The following is a 22,673-nucleotide window of genomic DNA, read 5'->3' as shown; positions in this document are numbered from 1 at the left end:
TTTGTATCATGTTAAATGATATTTTATGCTAAATCGAGTATTATGTTTAGCTATTTAACTCTTAAGTAATATGTTTCCTGAGGGGTTAAGTATTTTTATTATGTTAATGAAATGCTCTCCTTGTCCTGGTTTTTTCATTGTTAACAGTCAAAGATGAATGTTGACTTTTATCAAATACCATTTAAATTTATTCTGTTAAAATCTTTTGATCCATTGTTGATGTGTATTATACTCAGAAATTACCTAATATGATCTTTGCATTCCTGGCATTATGGTGATGATAACTAATATTTATTTAATGCTTACTATGTGCCAAGGACTGTGATGAGTGTTTTCCATTGTATTACCTTTCTTAATCCCGTCAAAATCCCTGAGAGGTAGATCCTATTATAAAGTGCAATTGCATTTTATAGTCAAGGTACCTGAAGCACAAAGAGTAAAGTCCTCTGCTTTAGTAACATACCTGCAGGTGGGCAGGCAGTCTGAATTCCAGGGCTCGGGTTCTTAGGCTCTCACTATGGCGCCTGCCAAATTGACTGTGATGGACCATTCTATCAACGATCAATCTGAGTCACGCCTATTTTCATCAGGATTTTTATAGCTTTATTGATGCTGCAAATTTAACTATAGTTTTCTGTTTTGGAGCAATTTTTCCTAAATTTTTGAATCAGTTATGCATATAAAAATGAAAAGCTTAGTTTCAATAATAGCTCTTAAAAAACTGAAAGAGTATATATAATATTGCAATTATCTCTTCCTTTTGAAGAACTGCCTGATAAATCATCTGGCTTTGGAGACAGTCTTAGAAATAATTCTTTGATATGTTTTTCAGTTCCTTCCTCCGTAATTGACATACTCAAAATTTCTACTTCTTGAGTAAAGTTTGGTCATTTATGTTTTTCTAAAATCATTCATCTCATTGAAATTTTCAAATTCATTATCATGCAATGAAATATGATAGTTTCTTATCGGTATTATTTATGCTACCTCCTTCCTCATTTGAATATTAGTTATATGTTGTCTCTTCTCTTCCCTGATTTAGCTTGATAGATGTCTACCTATTTTATTAATATATTATTTGTACGTATTTTCTTGAATATATTATTATTTTAATTTTTCTTGTTTTTTATTTCACAAATTTGGCTTTAAAAATCTTTTTTACTTCCTCTATTTTGTTTGGTCAGGGTTGTATTCTCATGGCATATCTTAATATCTTACGGTGTATTCCTCTTTATTTTTTTCTTTCTTTTTATTAATAATAAAATCATGTGTAGCTATGAAGTTAGTCTAAAGGTTTGGATATGTAATGTCATCTTATTATTTTTTTCCAAAAGAATTTTTAAAATCCCTATAAGCTACCTGGCATATAGTATCATAAGCTACTACAACTCTGTTACTACTGTTACCTGTTATGCTATGTTACCAATATTTTAGCTTCATTTTCTCTCTATTACACAAAAGGAGAACTAAGTGAATAACAATCTTAGACTGGAGGGAAATGGAATCTGCTAAACTATTTCTTTTGTACTATAATCGTTAGTAATCAGAATTAATTGGTTTCTTCAAGCTATGGAGTCTTGTGGCCTATACCTTAAGACTTTTATAGCTTTTCAAAACTGGAAAAGAACTTAGACCCATCCAGTCCAAGACAAATCCAGGGTTGTTAAAAATGTTCTTCCAGTCAGTTTACAAACATAATTGATATACACAATTTCTAGAGCCAGAGTAAGTCTTTTGAAGGAACTGATTTAGTAGCTTGGTTGAAGCTGCAATAATTTACTTTCAGCCGTTCCAATCTGGAAAAGTCCCTTTGGAAACCCACTGACATCTATGCCAGAGTGCTATTTCTTTTTTTATTATTAAAATTCATAGGATTGTAGACAATAATCAATTGTTAATGTAAGAAACTGACAAAATAAAAAATCTGAAAAACAGGATCCATTCAAAACATGATTTGAAAAGGTCATGTTCTGGAAATTCATAGCCTTTCAAATAAAGTCCTGGAACCATCCCAAGCGAACACAGTTCAGGAAGATGTAGAAACTGGCTTGTGTCCTTTACTACTTTCTTCCTCTGCTTTTCCCTGAATCCATGTGGAGGCTGAGAATCAATGGCATCTTCTCCTCAGCTGATGTCTAAATAGTCAGAAACAAGATGTCTTCCATTCACAAAAGTTACTTTTCTCCTTGTCCCTTCTCTTATATCCTGTCACTTGGCTTTTACAATGACTTATATTTTTAGGGGGGAAATGGGAAGCTATTCACTTGGAGTGAGCAAATCAATTTCTTCCTTTCTTTCTGATTCTTGATAACTAGACTTTGTGCTCTGACCTCAGTTTAGAGTCAGAAGAAAATGATGTTGTCAGTAAAGGAATTAAATGGATACTGACAATCATTTGGAATTTGAGCTGCATTTAGTTTGAGCTGATTTCCCTAAAACATTGCTCTCCTCAGGTTAATTCTATCTTCAAAATTCTTCCATGATTGGGGCAGCCAATTAGCTCAGTTGGTTAGAGAGCTGCGCTCTTAACACCAAGGTTGCCAGTTCGATCCCCACATGGGCCATTGTGAGCTGCGCTCTCCACAACTAGATTGAAACAACTACTTGACTTGGAGCTGATGGGTCCTGGGAAAACACACTTAAATAGATAGAAGTTAAAAAAATAAAATTCTTCCATGGCTCCCCTTTGCTTAGTTCAATCCTTCACAGAGATTTCCCCATCAAGGCAAACACTGAAAATTTTACTGAACACTGGGAAAAACTGACAAAGATGCTTATAACAAGAAGAGGCTGGTTCCATATGTGCTAGGCCCCATGTGGCTGCCCCAAGTAAAAGAGATCTACATATTGAAAAGCTCTGGTATCCCAGACAAAATGAAAATTTCTTACTTTAGCTTTCAAGCCATTCCACCATCTGATGGCCAAAGTGACTACAAATCTTTTTCTTTTACTATTTCCCTGCATGACTCTTCTGTTTCAGCTATTTATTCATCCCATGCAAAATAATAATTGTTCCTTCAAGTTTCTGTAGCTTTTGCTTATGCCTTTTTATTTGAATGCAAAAGGCATTTCCTCATTCCCCACACTCATCAAAACCCTGGCCATGATTCAAGACTCCAACCCACAGCTCACCTCCTCCCTAAAGCCATTTTTGACCATATTGGAGAAAGCAATTATTATTCTTAGATCACTTCTGCAGGCTACGGGATTTGAGCAAGGCTTTGGGGGATAGGTAGAAATTGAGAGGTGGCTTACAGGGAGATGAGAAGGGCCTTTAAGATGGAGAAGGCTGAATGAGAAACACTGATTATTATTGTGATTCAGGAGGTAGGCAACATATCTCGAAAAGTCTTCAACAGGACAGGACACGCGTACTTGTAGGAAGCAATTGAAACGAGTCTGATGTGTCGCCATATTTGGGTGCCATTGTAGGCAGGGGATGCCCCTGCTTATTCAGCAAGCTTTCTCCTACTCATTGCGTTCGTACAGCTCTGGTCCTCCTGGCCCACATACCTCATGCTCATTGGCAGCTGTAAGATGCCAGGCTGGATTCATCAGTGTCTCTGGGACATTATATAGGGAGGCTGGGGGCGGGGGGGATCTCATTTTCCTCTACAAATACTGTGCTGAAATGACATGAGCCTGGAGCTTCCAGAGGCCCACTTTTCTTGTCAAGGGAGGACGTCTGTCTTCATTAGGACAATAGAAAACAATGGAGAGAGAGCAGAGCCCTAACAATATTTTTTGAACCTTAGGGTTAGGCTGCACCTGATCCAGTCCTACCCAGATTTGTCCTAGGTTATTTGAGCCAATAAAATGATCAATTTGTTGTTGTGGTGGTTGAAGCTGGTTTGTTAGGCAGTTATACCTTACAAATGAAAGAATCTATGTAAGGCAGTGGTGTGGGGTAAAACATGGTCAGCGGGGAATAAAAGGAGAATGGTAGTTGGGGGGGGGGTGGTCCAAGAAGGACCATGAGGCCTGGCTGTGGAATCAGAATTCATTCTGCAGGACTTGGGGAGTGATTGACATTTAGAACAGAGGAGATCCAGGTCGTAGAGCTGTGCTTAGAGAGTGCAGAGCACAGTGGAGGAAGGAATAAAAGAAGTTTATATGTATCAATGTGTCCATTGTGAATGGGCCTTTGTATACTCTATCCCTGATAACCTGGGACTCTTTCTGACGGCTTGTTAAAATTCCGAATTGTGGAAAGTGACATTGCAGACGTAAACCTGTATCCCACTTTGCAAAGACAGACATACAGACACAGTGCACTCATAAAAATAAGCTCAACTAGGGCCGTTACTAGAAGAAATTGAGAGTGGTCAGGAAAAGGCGTGTTGAGGCAGGACTACTTGGAGTTAAGCAAGGATGGAGGAAGTACCAGGTTGCTAGCCAGAAATGCAGAGCTGGAAACAGGCTGGGTAAGATGGTAAGTGTCTCAGAGTAAAAAAAAAAAAAAAAAAAAAATGATCAGTAAGTAAAAGACACAACTGGGTGGTGTGACAAGCGTCACTGACAAGGGAACTTACTTTTTACTAGAGCCCGGGTGTTTCAGCGGCTTAGACCATTTCTAGTTTTTGAGGTTCCTGGTATTAAAAATTTTAAGAAATGTCCAAATATGCCTATGCACACTGTGGTATGTTTTAAATACTTGTTAAATAATAATGCCATGAGTTTTTGACAAGTTATATAGGATAGTAATTCTATTCATAAGACAATTAAAGAATTTTTCAAATATAAATTAATAGCATGCAATAGTCCAATAATGGGAACCAAGGCTAATGTTGTCAGATAAACATTTACTTCTTTGAATCCTGTCCCTATATGCGTTCTCCACAGAAAACACCATGTGCAATCACCACCAACTCTCTAAATGGGAGGTGAATATGAGACCCCAGCCCAGTGGATCCCCTGATTTCCAACTGTCATCTTCACCCCACAGGCCCTAAGGAGTGTCCATTTCTAGGACTTAGTCCTTAGCGCTTCTCCAACCTTGTTATAAGTACATTGCTGTCTACATCTTGCCAAGTATTCTAGAAATATGAGGACGACCGCCCCACTTCATGCTTTTATCTTAATTTCCTTTGGCTATTACTGTTGTGTCTTCACCTCTACTTTCCCGTCCCTCCAAGTCAGCCTCCATATTGCCAGCAAAGATCTCTCTCTTAAATACAGATCTGAACACGGCACAACCTTGCCTCAAAATCATAAGTAGATCCCCTTATCTTATAGGATAACTTTCAAATTCTTTAGCATGACATATAATGCCCCACACAAAGATCCCAAACCCACCTTTCCTGTCTCATGTCCTTCTGTTCCTCCAAAACGCCCTACCTCCTGCTTCTCCACAAAAGTGCCACGTTCTTTTATTTCTCTCGGTTCTTGTGCCTGCTCTCAGGTCTTCCTGAAAAACCCTTATCTGCTAGCTAATTCTTAGCCTCTCCTGGGAAAATTTCCTTAGTGTCCCCAATGAGAGTGATTTTCTAATCCCCTAGCCCATTATGCACGTCTTCAGTATGGTGTTAGACAATGAGATCACTGAAGAGAGGGACTGTGATTTGTTTAACTCTGTTTATCTTTGTATACTCTATCCCTGTACCATGCATAGTAAGGGCTCAATAAATAGTGGCTGGAAGATTGAATTAATTGTCAGCAATACCCCATGGGTTCAGAAGGAAACGGAAGTTCAGATGCAGACTACCTCCCTCCCGCAAACAGTTTGCTCCATAATCACTCTGCATGATTACCCAGGCTTCTGGGGGGCTCTAAGTAGATCTGATGGTTGCAAAATGGTTCTTGGTTCCCAGACCTCCATATTAATATACCTCTTCCAAAGCAAGCTCTTTTCCTTTCTCAGTTGTCCCCTGACTCAGCTGAGCTTGTTGAAGAAACCCTGAAAGACTTCATTTCCCTGCCTGAGGCTACGATTTTAGCCCAGCACATAGAATCATCACCATTATTCATTGCTGAGATTGTGGCATGCTGCTTATCTGCATGCAGTCATTTTCCAGGCAAGAAATAATGCATTATTAACACAGCTTAATTATCAGGCCCCAGTTTGGCAGATAGAGCAACATCAGAGGGTAATTGGAAGGAGAGCTGATTTGTTATCAAAATGTTACTTTTTGGCTAATGAATCATTCTGATTTTTGCACTGACAGCTTAGTAACAAGCTTGAAGACTACTTTGCTTCAGACCATTAAACTTTGACAAACCAGTTATTAACTACAGCTAGAGCCAGCAGTCTGTGGGGATTATTGCAATTACGAGCTACAGACGTAAATTTTTGAAATCATTAGTCGACAAGGTGAGTGCTGATGGAGGGTCTGATGACTGACAGTCTCCATGGCTTTTTAACACAGAAGGCAATAAACAGCTGCTGGGAGGACGTATCAGTCAGCGAAAGCTCTGTGCTGGGAAGATGTAGTGAGAGCAATAAAGGTTATTGCTCTCAGGCAATAAGCCCTGTTCGAGAAGGAAACGACAAAGTTTTCCTTTGACTTCAATTTTGGAGGCTGGAGGTCTTTTCTCAAAGGAGAACTAGAGGGAAATAGAGAGAGCCCAGCAAAGGGAGAGACAAGTCGAGCAGCACTCCATGGCTTGAGTTCTCTTCTTATGCTGGCATGATTGGATTATTGTTGCACTCAGGAATCCCATTGGGAGGTGCCTGCTCCTTCTCCTTACTGCTCCCACTATTCATAATAGGGATCTCAAACTCAGGTGGAGAGAATATACATTAGGAGAGCAGAAGGAAGAGGTAAAGACTATGGTAAAAGTACAAGTCAAAAAAAAAGAATAAATAAAAACCCATCAGTGGGCCAGGTTGTCATCTGGTTTACAGACAAAAGTTCAGATCCTTAGTTTAGAGAGTGAGACCCTTTGAATTTGGCCTGCACCCCTCCAGCCTCATCTTTTTATATTGCCCTTTTTGAGTCCTTAAGCCCCTGTCACACGGGGATGTTCTCCAAGTGTGCCCACACTTTCCAATCTCAGTACCTGTGCTCCCCTAGGAATAGCCTTGCCTCAGAATTCATTTCTACCTGTTCAAATACTATCCACTCTCTGGGTCTCAGTTTCTCTACCTGTCAAATTGGGAAGAAGTGGATGCAATCCAGATTAATTTCTCTTTTAAAGCTCTGTGCACCTGTGGCATTTTCACCATCTCTTGTTAGTGTGCATATGAATCTAGTTGCCCTGGGGCCCTAATATGAGCAATATTCTGCACCCCCTAGGTGGCCACATTGCAGGAAGTCTTGCTGTCGTCACAGATGCTGCCCACCTCCTAACTGACCTGACCAGTTTCCTGCTCAGCCTCTTCTCTTTGTGGTTGTCTTCCAAGCCCCCCTCCAAGCAGCTGACATTTGGATGGCACCGAGCAGGTACAGTTTATGGATTGAGTATTCATGGCACAGTAGTGCCTCAGAGTCAAATCAAGGAGAAAAACAAAAGGGACAAAGCAAAGCTTTGCTCAAAGATCCCTCAAAGGCATATCTCTCTGGTGCATGGGATAAAACAGACATGTATGTTGGAACGTTTTCACAACGTTAATTCAGCGAAAAGCCAGGTGAATCATGCTTCCTCCACTCCAATGGGACAACAGGAACTCATGTATCACTTTGGTAACCACCCCAGCCCAACGGTCTCAGCATGTGGTGACTGCCATGATATGACATATTCACTCAGTTACTCTGCATCAGAGAGAATATGGGATAAAGCTCCTACCATTTTTCAAAGTAAGGCACAAGAAAGCTGCAGAGGTGGAAGAACTTCTTACAGGGGAGTCAGGAATAGAAAGTGAAGGAGAACTGTGCACAGAGCAGGGGTGGTAGACATGCTAACACGGCCATGCTTCACTGAAAAGTGTCCCTATATAGACCCCACTTCGTAGACTGACAACCGTAGGGCTGTGGTTTTTCAAGCTTAGAATAACAGGAAGTTCTAATTTGATACCAATTTGTCATCGTGGGTGTTTTGAACCGCCTTTCCTTTAACATCCAGTGAGATAGAAATAAGGCAATGAACATCAATAGAAAGAGCTTGTGACAATGGGATCTGAAGATGCCTTTGCATTCCTTAACAGAGCTATGCTTGGAAAACAAGTACTTTGGGCTGAGCACCTGCCCTTCGTCTATATAAATTATTCCTTGTACTTTACCCTTTCTGATACCGTTGGTCCAAGCTGTTTTGTAAATGCAGGATGTTTTGTAAATACAGAATTTAGAATACTGCTTTGTACTTTCTCATCCTGGACTCATGAGCACTGCCATGCTAGAAGACCAGTGCTGTTCAATAGAACTCTGCTTCAAGGGAGATGGTCTATAATACAGAGTATAATGTCGCTATGGACACTTTCAATGCGGCTAATGCTACTGAAGAACCGAAGTTTTAATTTTACTTAATTTAAATTTAAATAGCCACATGTGATTGATGGCAACCCTATTAGGCAGCTCCACTATAGATATAGAGGTGGAAATCAACTAGCGCATCCAATATATAATTTCATGGATAACCTTGTTTAGGAAGAAGCTATGTAAATGACTGAAGTCTGGGAAACATGTGACATTGCTCTACTTCAAAGGGGTCAACATTATGGAATGTGCCCGACCATTGACTTACAGAATGTGTCTAGACCCTTGTTGGTTTTTAGAATCCACTTTCAAGGTTGAGTTACAGATCAGGGTGAGATATTAAGGAACTCCTGTGTAAGCAAAAGTTCTTTACTCAGCAGGCAGATTGAACACTATCTTATCTTTAAATATTAATGTAAAGGTTTTCATTCTGATGCTTCTTTTCCTTACTGTTGCTCTTAAAAATGCAGTTAGAGTGTTGATCTACCTCTGAGTTTTTCTCTGTGTTTATGGTATGTTGGGTTAGCAAATGAAACTCATTTTTCATCAAGTACCCTCTGAAGCCTTCCCTTTTTACTATTTTAATCCACAGAAGGTGCTCGTACTAGCAAGTTGTAAACGTTTTATGGTGAAATTAAGTTTCTAAATACCTTTTACTCTTTGTGTCTCCTTATTTCATCTCCTAATAAGTTTCAATCACTTTAGCACCTGCTTAAAGTCAAAATCCCCAAGGAAAACAGCAAGGGTAGGCAGCAATTAACATGCTTTAAAAATTTGCTGAAAATTACTGAGTAACCTGGGGCATAATGAACTCAGATGCTGGTGTTTCATGAATGCAACATCAAAGTCCCTCATCTCAGTGCTAAAATCCATCCAAACGTTTGCTTTGTGAATCACTGAGTGAACTAGTTTGAAAGGTTGAAGCCTCTTTTTTTTAGATGGGTGGGGAAGGGACATTAACATCTTATTAGTCTTGAGGAGGTTAAGGAGATTTATGAATTCTTTGTGTATGGCTCTCTGTGTGCTTGAATCCTTAGAGATCCTTGGTGCCCTGCTGTCCATCTTCTGTGTCTGGGTGGTGACTGGTGTGTTGGTATACCTGGCGTGTGAGCGCCTGCTGTACCCCGATTACCAGATCCAGACGACCATGATGATCATTGTTTCGGGCTGTGCAGTGGCAGCCAATATTATGTAAGTCCCACACCTTCACTATGGAGCCGATCTTTTACTCTGTCTGGACACAGATGTGTTCATTGTTGTTGTTTTTATTTAATTCCTCCACTTGTAAGGATAGTAGAGACCTCACAGTGTGTTCAAATGGCCCTAACACTGAAAATAAGGCTGGTTGTGCTAGTTTAAAGTCAACAGTGCTTTAATATCAGCTTCTAACTGCTACCATTTTGAATGCTTTCTATGTGCCCAAGATTGTGCTAAGGTCGTGTGATCTACAATATCAAGCTGAATGCTCACAACACCCCTGCTTTACAGGTTAGGAAACTGAAGCTCAGTGAGGTTAAATAAATTGACAGTGAGGTAGTGTACAACCAGATTTGAATCCAGACCCACTGGACTCAGAATCGAGCTCCTCGCCATTCTGCTCTCTCATGCATAGTATGGTGCCATATGGGATGTGATTTACTCCTACTCAGTTTTTATTACATGAACACACTATGGGTTCCCAGAGAGCTGGGTTGGAAAGCACCTTAAATTTTATTTACTTCTGTCCTCTTTCTACTTTTCAATTCTCTTTTGCAACATGTCTGTAAAATGGTCATTGGTTTCATATATTTTAATAGAATAACAGGGAATTTATTTCTCTCAAAAGCATTCTTTCTTATTTTTGCATCATTCTGACTGCATGAAAATTCTTCCCGTGTTAGCTAAACTCTCTCTTAATTTTCTGCCTGTTGGTCCATTCTCTCATCCCTTCAGTCTAAACTCATTCTTAAGGAACATGTCATCATGTCCTACTGGACGTGTGATCATTGGCATATGGGTCTGCTCTTCCCAAAATGAACCACTTGATTGCTCATGACAATGGGGTTTTCAGGCCAGGGCTCTTGATCCTTTGGGTTAATTTGCTCCTTCCCGTTTGATAGTCTAATTCTGGGCAACCTACTTAAAACTGTGTCATCTATATCTATCTGTGTATTTACGTATCTATCTATCTATCTATCTATCTATCTATCTATCTATCTATCTATCTATCATCTACCTACGTACCTACCTATCATCTCTGACAGACAAAATACGGCCCCTCAAAGACTTCCACATTCTAATCCTTGGAACTTCTGAATATGTTAACTTACATGGTAAAAAGAACTTTGGGAATGTGATTAAGAATGGATTTTGAGATTGGAAAATTATCCTGGATTATCTACATAGGTTCGGTGCGACCACAAAGGTCCTTATAAAAGAGAAGCATGGGGTTAGAGAAAAGATGCTGCATTGCTGGCTTTGAAAGGGGCCTGGAGCCAAGGAATGTAAGTGACCTCTAGAAGCTGGAAAACATAAGAAAATGAATTACCTGCTAGAGCCTCCAGTAGGAATGAAGTCTTCCACACCCCTATATACACTTATATTGTTGTAAGCCACTAAGGCTTTGTGGTAATTAGTTGCAGCAGCAATAGGACACTCATCCACTGTCTACGTATCATCTATCTGTCTACCTCGCAATGCAACGTGATACACACTACGCTGTAGGCTTATACATGAAAATAAAGAAGACAGTGATAGCAGAATGGCATTTAAACTGTTTTGTTGTTGTTGTTTTGTTTTGTTTTTAAGAGAAGGCACAAAGGAATCTCTCGAATTAGAGGAAAATCTGAGAATGCATACCTTGAAAACGCTCCTCAGGTCACTCTGATACTTTCACCTTTTGCTTGCCTCCATTCCTCACACCTTAGTTTGCAAACTATTGCTCAAAATTGTCTGTGCTAAACAATCAGCAGAGTGGTATTTCATCTACTGTCACTGATGAGGTCCCTATTTCCACCCAGTTATCTTGAAAACGTGTTTCACACTGACCCTGGGGGCATCAATGCTAATCTATCACCACTAGGAGACAAGCTGGAGCACATGTCCTGCTGACTGGGGGTCAACAGTATCATCTTTGCATAAGGAGAACGATATGTACACAAGGCAGCAGGAAAAATAAAAATATTAATAATTTCTGGAGAGTCATACACGTATATCCCATAAGTTGTGTCAATACTACACGAAGATAAAGGATCCACTTAGCTAACTACCACATTCATCTGGACCCTTGATGATTGAGTATGACTTTCTCAATAGATATCATCCACATTTTCTTTTTTGCTAACTGCTTTTGAACTTTGACTTTAATTTGCAGGTGCTTAGAGAGACAAGGGAACTGAAAAGTGTTGACTTCTCTGTGCAAGTAGGTAGTTATTTATGGGTAAGGATACTGAGTAACTATAACCTTTTCTCCCACAACTGGAATTATAGGTTTCAAGTGCTGCTAGAGGCTGTGTTGTCAGAATATAGAGATATCAAAACCACAATTTGGAAACGAACACATTCCTCGCAGGCCCAAAATCAGGACAGAAGTTCTAACAGCAGTTGCGAAGGGATTCGAGGATGAGGATCATTGACAGAGGCTAAAACTACTGCATGCTAAATTTTCTCTGCCTGAAACATTCCCTCCCCTCCTAGCCTTTTTACCTCCAACATAACCTTTGAAATCCTACTCAATTGCTTTGTTTCTCCAACTAAATCAGACTCCCTGTTGTACTATATGTAAATGGTAATTCCTAATTGAGGGTGAATTTCTGCCCAAACACTGACAATATAAAAACTGTACATATGTAATAATCAAATCTTGGTGGATAGCTAAATCTGCTTCGTGGTGGTGGCCTGAGATTTAACTCTTTAAATGAAAATAGACAGGGATACATGGTACTAAACAATAATTTTTAAAAATCTTTGTTTGCACAATGTACAGGAAAGGTTTCTAAGCAAAATACCCCTTGTTGGCCGTCAGTAAACAGGTACTCATTTTACCTTTGGTCTAATACCTCTTAAAGTTATAGAAAAATAAGTCAGGTACATAATTTATAGTGCCTACTATTTATCTCTTTGACTTGGGTAGGAGATATTACATTTTGCAATATGTCATATATATATATACATATATATATACATTTTTAATACATTAATATATTTTAGTCTCTCGATAAATAGCTATGTCAATACTAAGCACACCATTGGCCATAAGGAAATTATTCAAATTTCAAATTCTCATGGAAATGAGTACAATTAAGGAAATAAACGATTAAAAATCCAATCCTGATAAAATTCAGTATTTCTTATTTTGTTTTATCCCTTTCTGCTGCTTTTTGCTTTGAAATCAGTACACTTAATTAAGCTCCCATCAAAGCTCAGCTTTAAGCCTAGCTCAGTGCGTGACATTCAACAGAACCCCAATAAATATTTCCCCTCCCCACTGTCAAACGCTTGGCTTTCACCTAAGCAATGATGCTTTCCAGTTTTAATGTAGAACACAGTAACATTAGGTGAGTGGAAGAGAAAATTGAGGTGAATCTTCATTGTCTATCCTTGTGTGAAAAAGTTTAAATTCTATGATACACTTGTATTCAAAATTAGTCCAAAAGAGTACACTGCAAAGCATTAATAGTTCAACTATCTGCCATTTTGGATAACACATGCTATTGTCAACTCCTCTATTGTGCTGCATAGTTTTTTAAGAGTTAATCTCATGTGTACTGAGAACACTATTCTCTCTTTCAGGCTAAGTGTGATTTTGCACCAGAGACGCCCTGGCCACAATCATAAAGAAGTACAAGTTAATGCCAGTGTGAGAGCAGCGTTTGTGCATGCCCTTGGAGATCTATTTCAGAGCATCAGCGTGTTAACCAGTGCACTTATTATCTACTTTAAGGTGAGCATGTTTGAGCTTACTCACTGTCATAGTAATTTTGTCGATTAGGTAGCACAGAAGCTGACACCTTCCAATATTAACTTAAACAAGGGTGGACCGCCTACATTTCCCTACACAAACTACTTTGTAAGGTTTAAACAAACAAACATTCGAAGACTGAAACTTTAGACTTTCCAAATTCTTAAGAGCTGTGTGTTTAACTGTAGGGCTGCCAGTCTTTTAAGAAAGTACTTGTAGTTCCTTTTGTCATGGGGTCAAGAAGGACCGCAGTGGAACCATGAATACCTTAAGGTCTTGGGGTGCAAGCAACAGAAAAGATGTCTAGCTCCTTTAAGCAAAAAAAGGAATTTATTAGCTGAAATTTATTGGGTATACTTCCAGACAGAAATCAAGGTAGAAATAAGGGTGACTTTGGGTATCTAGATTTCAGAAACTATCCAACTTCTGTCCCTAGACACCACACTAAAATGAATGTGACTCAACTAATGTTTTTTGTTTTTTTTTTTCCTCTTCTTGTCACTATGCTGAAGATTTGTATTTCCGGGAAAGGTAGTTTAATTGACCTAACATGGGTCTTGTACCTGCTTGGTTGGGGGAGGGTACAGCATCTGCCTGACTCTCCCACCAATATCACCCACAATAGGGGAGAGGTAACTTCTCTTTAAGATGTCAAAGTGTTAATGGAAAGTGGGAATGAATTCGGGGGGGGGCCTCCGACCCCAAACGAATGTTCACTACAGATCTCTAAATGGCAACACCGAGATCTACCAGAGGTGGGTTGGGGTGGAGGTAGAAGGGTAATGGAGAAGAGCATTTAGCGCTGTTTGCATCATGGCGCATGTTTGCATTTAGTTATTTTTACTAAAAAATGAAAAGGTAAATATAAATTACAAAGACATTATCTGAATTTGGTTGTGAGCAAATGCTCACTGAAAGCTTTAAGTTTAAAACAAAATAGTTCAAAATTGTATGGTTAGTGGAGGTTGAGACCATTCTTGATAGGGTTAGGTTGATGCCAAGTTTCTTGGAGATTATGAGGCACAGACTTGTGTGGCACAAAACTTCATCAGAGGCAGACTAACAGGTGTTTCACTATTTAAGCTAAGGGCTTCAGTGATGAGAAATGCAAGCATGAAGCCTCATCTCTTACTCTTAGGACTGTATCAAAGATGCCTGCCTCAAGTATGTGTCATACTTGGGAGGGAAAGAAACAAAGTAACCCCAGTCTGCCAAGACCAAACTCCAGCTGTACCTTGGTCATATGTCACCTCTGAGCAGATAACATGCTTTCTTCTTATCATAATTAAGGCTGAAAAGTCACTGAATATCATGTAAATTAGTGCATATTTTCATCACACACACTGTATTTCTATTAATTCCAGAGAAGTTAAATCAGGCCTCTTAAAAAACACTCAAGGATATCTTTCCCTTTCCCTCCTAAATTATGAGGAGAGCTTGTCCTTTACTCTCCCTTCTTCAGTCACTGGTAGTTTAAAGCTTAAAAGAAGGATTGAGTATTTGGGAAGTCTTGCCTCTGAGTTGGATGTCAAGTGTCAGGAGGATGAAAGGATGATGGAGAGAGAAAGAAGCAGAAACGTTTACTTATTTTATTAATCCCATTTTCTGCAAAGGAGGCATACATTCAAGTAACCAAAGTCCTTGTATTTTCTAGCCAGACTATAAAATGGCCGACCCAATCTGTACATTTGTCTTTTCTATACTGGTTGTGGCCAGCACCATCACTGTCTTAAAGGACTTCTCCATCTTACTCATGGAAGGTAAGAATGATTTTATTATTATTCCTAGGAGCCATGTTTTCTCATCCCTATAACCACACACACAAAAAATGGCCTCAGGCATGCTCGTAGAGAAAATTTAAAATGATAAGGAATTTTCGTAAAACCAAATATTATCATTTTTGGCTTCTATTTTTCCTCCAGCAACTAGTAAATGATATGGCTCAGTGTAGAAACAATATGTACAAACACTAAAGATAAACATGGAGGGAGATATTGCAAAAATATTAGTTTAATCCTAAATATATGGAAAAGACCTATGAAAGACTGCATAAATCTATCCTTCAGGCGGCGTTGAAACGATTCTGAAGGACTTGCCTAAAATCCTTGTAAGACTTGGCCAGCAGTTCTGCGACATCAGAATCACTTGGAATGTCTGTTACAACATGGATTGCTGGGCCCACCCATATGGTTGCTGAGATAGTAGGTCTGGGGTGGGGCCCAAGACTGAATTTCTAACAAGATGCTGTTGCTGCTGGTCTGGGGACCACACCTTGAGAACCACTCGGCTAGTCTTTTCATGCCAATTAGGAGATTCCTACACGAGGGCACTGCCAATGGCACAGAGAAAATTAAATCAGGACTAGAGGTTTGCATCGTATCAAACATTCAGATGATGAAAAATATCTGATTTTTTTTTTTTTGGTCTAGCACATTTTGATCTAAGATAGATGTAGTCTCAGAGTGCAGTTGCCTTTAAAACAGCTCCCATGTCCTTAGTGTTTACTGCCAAGTACACATTGAAGGGTTTTGTTCTCACTGGGCACTATGATTGTTGGCAGATGATAGTGTTGAAGACAGTGAAACAAAATGGAGTCAAACATCACTGAGTAACAAGCGAATTTCCCCGCTCAGAAGGGGACAATATTTAGTTTGTCAAGTCCCGGATACAACCCTTTCCTTTCCTGGTGGCCAAGTACTGAGCTGCAGCTGTTGTTATTATGAAACTTATTGACTTAAAGGGGGATGAAAGACAAATTGGTGCACAATCTGAGATGACTGTATTCCATTTTTTCTATCTCTCAGTATAGATCTTCTCTGGTGACTATCTTTCTTATCTTACTCAAAGAAAGGAGAGCTAATTATTGAAACTCTCAGCTAACTCCTATATGGAAGATGTTTAATTTTTAAACTAGGGTTTCAAATTAGGTTACCATAAAAGGATACTTGTTTTTGGTACAATTTTAAAATAATACAGAAAGGTAGAAAATGAATTTTAAAAGTATCTGCATTTTTCCAACTTTGAATTCTGAGTGAGTCCTATTCATCAGGGGTAACACCTACTAATGAGTTGACATATATGTTTCAAAAAATATCTATGCACTTATATATGTACATGTTATATATATGTATTTATATGTGCATATATATAACACATGTATACCACAACATATGTTTTATACATATATATGTACATGTATATATGTATATATACATATATATATATGGAGAGAAAGAGAGAGAGAGAGAGAGAGAGAGAGAGAGAGAGAGAGAGAGAGAGAGAGAGTATGTGTATGCATGCATATTTTTATATAAATGGGATTCTGGATTGACACGTATTTTGTCCTGCACCTTGCTTTTTCACTTGGAGATCTTTCTATATTAGTACACACATAGAAACACTCCCCTCTTTTATATAGCTATGAAATATTCCACTCTATGCATGTACTTGCTTATTGATGGACATTACAAAAAACGGTGTAACTACCATTCTTTGACATATATGATTTTAGCACTTGTATTATCTATGGAATAATTCCTAGAAATGATATTGCTATTGCAAAAGTTATATGCATTTTAAAATTTGATAGTTATTTCCGTTTCTACCAAAGATACCATATCAGTTTCTTTCTGGCCAATAGCATATGGCAGTGTCCATTTCCTCACATCTTCACCATCATTGAGTATTATCAAACTGCTTATTCTTTTCTAATCTGATAGGTGAAATATTTTATCTTATTGGTTCCATATGTAATTCTTTAATTATGAATGATATTGAGTGATTTTTTTATATGTCTATTAATGTGGGAAATTATTTTTTAAACACTAATTTGAGTTTTTTCCTGAATGCATTAATATTTTTATAGACTCTCCCTCAGGGGGCAAATAAAAGGTTTCTAGGATGTGATGGAGCATTGAGGTCAATGGGAGCATATCCTCTCGCTTGTCAACATTATTTCATAGAGTAAAATAAGTAATAACACACTTGTGTTCTCCATAAAAGGAAAGAAACAAACGAGGAAAGAGAGACAAAGGGTAATGGGATTATGACTTCATCACAAGGGTCTTAGATGAATGACAGTGGGTCTTCAAAGGGTCAAATGAAACGCCTCAGAGATGACACACTCGGCATAATAGTTAACTTTAGGTCACAATACCCAGAGGCTAACACTTGCACAACACTTCAGACTCAGAGCATGAACTTCAGATTCTGACATCGTACTCATCTATGTGGCCTTGGCAATGCTTTTTAAAAATAATTAGTTTCAGGTGTATGAAACAATGTAATAGTTAGACATTTTTACCCCTCACAAACTGATAACCCCTCTCCCCCAATCTACTACCGCTCTAACATTGTACACAGCCATTACATTTCCACTGTCTCTATTCCTAATGCTGTACTCCAATTCTTATGACTATATAGATATAATTATAGTTGGCATTCATTGTTATTCAACTTCAGCTTCAGGTGTACAGTGCAGTGATCAGGCATCTACATCATCCCTGAGGTGGTCTCCCTAATAAGACAAGTGTCCATCAGATACCCTACAAAATCTTTACATTATTGATTACATTCCCCAAACTGTCTTTCGTATCCCAGTGGCAATCTTGTGGTTACCGATTGTGCTTTCTAATCTCCTTACCTTCTTCCTCATCCCTACCCCCTCCTATCTAGCAACCCTCAGTTTTTCCTCTGTCTCTGAGACTGTTTCTGATTAGTTTGTTCATTTATTCTAGTCTTTAGATGCCACATATAAGTGAGATCATATGGTATTTGTGTTTCTCTGTCTGACTTATTTCACTTAGCATAATTGTCTCTAGGTCCATCCATATCGCGGCAATGCTTTTTAACTTCTCTGACTGTAACACTGATAACTAGCTCTTAAAGTTCTTATAAATATTAAAATAAAATAATCCCTATAAATTAAGTAAAAAGTGCTTAGCACAAAACTTGACTTATGGTAGGTTCTCAATAAACGTATGTTATTATTATTACAACATAACACCCATGACTCATACACATTCTACAGCTAATCTGAGACAAAATCTCCTTTAACTTTTTTCTGGTTCCCTGCGCTTTGTGCAGCTCACAGGATAAAAGAATGTGTTGATCAGCTTTTTGTTATCTCCATGAAACAATATGAAATGGGATTAAAGGAAACTCAAATGTACAGAATTTTAAATTGGCCCCAAAGAGGAAATCCCCAAGAGCAAGGTTCTTAAATCCTGAAAAAAGGGGGATTAAGGATGCCCAATTCCTTTAAGTAAATGCTTCAACTCTGCTCATGACAATCACCTGGGAAGCTTTCAAAAAATATTTATGACCAGGCTCCTTATCCAGAGATTCTGATTTAATTGACTGGGGTGGGGATGGCTTTGATGGTTTGGTAACATGTAGCCAAGCCTAAGAACCACTGAAAGTAGAACCACTGCCCAGTGGCTTGTAAATGTTGGTGCGATGGTTCTCAACCTTTGGCTGTGTGTTAGAATCACCAGTCGAGCTATGAAAATACTGATGCCGCGTGCTATCCCCAGAGTCTGACTTAATCTGTCTTGGGTATAACCTGGTCATCAGGATTTCTAAAATCTCCTTCAGTGATACTAATGTGCATCCAAGGTTGACAGCCACACTGAAAGCATGTAGATTTCAGAGCCTTGTCCATAGAAATTTTCTTCAGGAGAACAGGAATGGGGCCAAGGCATATTTATTTTTAACAAACAAACCAGGCGCGCGCGCGCACGCGCACACACACACACAACTGAAGTAGAGGCTAAAAGGTGGTCATCCTTAGAAATCTCTTCTACTTCATTCTCTTTGGATAATTCTCAGTTGATAGGAATTCACTATTGCATCCAATGGTTTTACCATTGTTGGCTGGTTGGGTTGATTTAAAAAGAAAACTTTATTCTATCCAAAAAAAAAATTCTGTCCTTTACAATTCTAACAAACCATTGGTTCCTTCTGCAGCTAGCCAAAGCAAGCGACTTCACACTTTCATATCCTCTCATCTTCTATATGACAGTCCTTGCAATGTTTGAAAAAAGTGGTCCTACTTCCCTTAGCCTTCTCTTCCACATGCTAGAGACACCCCAGTTCCTCTGGCCTAAAAGCATAGCTGATTGGCTGCCAGACTTCCCACTTCTCTTTGTGTTCCACATTGTTCCTTTAGAAATCAGAATGACAGTCAAACAATTACGTTCTGTGACCTGGACATTAAACCCTAATAATGTACCTAAATTAATGGACAATTTACAAACCAAATAATAAGGCGCTAGTACAATATTAGGAGTACCTATTAACACAGTTCACTAAATGATCTGATGGATAACTAACATTTGTATAGGATTAGTTTACAAAGGGCAGTTATTTTCTGATTTGCTCCTCAAAGAACTCTGTGGGTTACGTATTGTTCGTACCACCTCTATGTTATTACAAATACGCCAAGAATCAGAGAAGATCCAAGAGTTGGGTAAATTTGAAATACTTATAGCCACAACGCTCACCTGGGATTATTTGATACCAAACCCCATGTTACTTCATTTTGCTTCCCGGGTATATGCAAAGATAATTGGGAAAAGCAATTATTGCTTGAATACTACACCCTGAAAATGAGAAATGGTTACCGTGGTTGATTATTGCATAGTAAAATCTGCAAACATGTTTCATGAACTTTTGATGGATGGAAAACCCTTTGAAAGAGGTGAATCTGATTTGTGAACATTTGAAATAAGAAACCATAAATGAAAGAGGGCAAGTTGATATTTGGGTGAGGATTCTGCCACCCTAATTAGCCATCTTGATGAGCTATTTTCAGTTGAATAACAATAGCTCCTGCCCCTTCCCTTTTGTCAGGTGTGCCAAAGAACCTGAACTACAACAGCATGAAAGAGCTCATGTTAGCAGTGGAAGGGGTGGTGTCTGTGCACAGCTTGCACGTCTGGTCTCTGACAATGAACCAAGTGATTGTCTCCGTTCACGTTGCTGCAGGTCAGTGAGTTTTGTCAATGATCTGGACAAAATTCGGTCCTTGTTCTGTGAAGTCAGTAATTGCCCTCCTTTTTGTAGAGCTGCCCTTAGTGTCTGGGGCCTGTCAAAACAACTGTAAAGTGTTTTGTATTACCAAGAGCCTTTAAAAACCATCCCCCTTGTCAATGTTGTCATGGCAACTATGATACTGATGCCATCCCTGGAGGCCAACTGAAGTGGATAGAGAGTAGAATAAAGGGATAAAATGTCACCCAAATTTCAAGACCTTAGACTCTAAAAATTAGATTTTGCTTGTTTGACTTGGTGCCCAATCAGCTAGTTAAGTAATAGGGATGATTTCAACAATAAATCTTCATTGAATATCTCCTGTGTATAAGACGCTTTGCCTATCGCTGAGGATAGAAAGATGAGGGAGACATAAGTTCCATCCATAAGGTTCTAACAAGCTAAAAAATATGCTGGTAAAAATTAATGGTGTCTTTTTTACTGGATGGTTAGAAATTCTGTGACCGTATGAGATGATTCTTAGGATGTTGGGTTTATTGTAAAAACTACTTTCTCAAGTAGAAGGTGATTTTGTCCATGATATGTCCTAGAACTGGGAATGAGGGCAGTGGGAGGTATTTCACTGCCTCAGGAGACAGCTCAGGCCAAGTGTGACATGTTAGGCCACTAAAAAAATGAACTTCAAGAAGTTACTTAGAGACAGGAACACGGGTGACAGTCATTTGAGGACTTTGCTTTCTCAGACACCCTCATCTTTGCTGGGAGGCTCAGATCTGGCTACAGAGAATTCACACCATGCACTACACCAATATTTCACTGTAAACGGAAGAATCTAGTAATCAGGTTACTATGGAGGGAACTTTATAGCCTCTTGATATCTTTTGGGATAAGAGAAAAGGTGGCAGTGAAGGTTGCTACACTACGAAAAGTCTTGGAAGCTCTAAATGCTTCCTACTTCCTGTCACTAGCCTTGATATATATTCTGATTAGAAACAAGGGCTGTAACCCAGAGATCCCTGGGGACTGCTGAGCAAGGCTGTATAAGAAATAACAGTTCTGTCTTGGCTTTTTCCAGGGCTTATCTCCCCTTCTATACTCTGCTCCTAGGAGTGCCAGTCCCCAGAGAGAAAGAACTGTGTGCAGGAAGAGCTCCCATAGTGACAGGGCTCTTTGCTGCACTAGAATTTCCCCTGCCTTGTCTGTGTGAATGTGGCTGATTGTCAGAGCCAACCTGGTTCCTTCTGAGCACTCTGCCTGGGCCCCACCCCACAAGGTACTTAGTTGCCTACGTGTATGCTATCGGTACCAGTCTCAGTGTAGTTCCTTTTCAACAGCAGCCAGCCGGGACAGCCAGGTCATTCGGAGAGAGATTGCCGAAGCCCTCAGTAATAGCTTTCCAGTGCACTCACTCACCATTCAGATGGAATCTCCAGCGGAACAGGATCCCGACTGCCTTTTCTGTGAAGACCCTCAGGACTAGTTTAGTCACACTGTCAGCTTCCTGAGTGTGACAGACCACTGCCTGCTACTCTGCAGTTTCTGGACCCTAAGAAAGAAGGAACCAAAGGAAGAAGTCTGAGAAAATCATGATACGGTACAATGCACATTTTAGCCTTCTTTATTTACCTCCATCCACCATGAATAAAGATGCATTTTGATGCATCCATCAATTGGATTCTCAACTCATTAGCAGCTGTGCTCGATGATAGGAGTGTGTATAGAGGTCACTCCCGACGGGGGCTGAAATGACAGCTGTTTGTAAACACCACAAAAATGTCATTGCCCTTCAACACTGCAGCCCAAGGCTGAGTGGGTAAAGATGAACTCAGGAAAGTCTGATCAGGAATCAGTGGCAAAGAAAAGAGTCACAAAATATCCCCCAAACCTGAGAAGTGAACATAAAAAGAGCTAAGTCAGGGGTGAAAAAGAATCTGGAGGCATCATACCCCATTAGAACGTGACTTACAGACCAAGACGTCATAGGATTTGAGGGAGTAACTCCCTGTCCACCAACATCGCCATTCACTACCTGAAGACATGTCCTGTCTATATCTTGCCTACAAATTATGTTGTCAGAACTCTGAAACTATTGAATTATATTTTACTTCTCTGTATAAAGTCATGGACAAATAAGAAAATGCTGAAATTAGTGCTTTTTGAGTGTTTTCCGATGGTGTGACCTAATAATAAAAGAAAATGAGGAGGCGCAGAGAGGCAGCGTATCTATCCCAAGTCACATGGAAAATAATTTAGTCCAAGAATTACAATAAGAACCTCCCAGGTCTTGAATAATATTTATGGAGCAGCAGCTACTGTCCAATTATTATGCTGGGCTATTTAGATAGGGTAACTCATTTCATTCTAAGGATAACTCTGAGAAGTTGGAATTA

At 39.2% G+C, this 22,673-nt stretch overlaps 1 protein-coding gene across 1 annotated transcript in view; it reads left to right on the top strand.

The window, feature by feature from the left end:
- Positions 1 to 21,763, top strand: part of SLC30A8 (solute carrier family 30 member 8) — a gene marked incomplete at both ends in the record, with an annotated part of 33,865 nt that extends 12,102 nt beyond the window's left edge. The window contains 6 exons of the mRNA XM_081070807.1: positions 7,236 to 7,382; positions 9,389 to 9,542; positions 13,122 to 13,272; positions 14,945 to 15,050; positions 20,143 to 20,277; positions 21,618 to 21,763. Coding sequence (XP_080926933.1) covers positions 7,236 to 7,382; positions 9,389 to 9,542; positions 13,122 to 13,272; positions 14,945 to 15,050; positions 20,143 to 20,277; positions 21,618 to 21,763 — 839 coding nt within the window. The remainder of the gene's footprint in view (positions 1 to 7,235; positions 7,383 to 9,388; positions 9,543 to 13,121; positions 13,273 to 14,944; positions 15,051 to 20,142; positions 20,278 to 21,617) is intronic.
- Between the last annotated feature and the right edge of the window lie 910 nt (positions 21,764 to 22,673).

Source organism: Rhinolophus hipposideros (genome assembly GCF_964194185.1).
Source record: "Rhinolophus hipposideros genome assembly, chromosome: 13".
Lineage (NCBI taxonomy): Eukaryota > Metazoa > Chordata > Mammalia > Chiroptera > Rhinolophidae > Rhinolophus > Rhinolophus hipposideros.
This window is presented reverse-complemented; position numbering and strand designations above follow the sequence as displayed.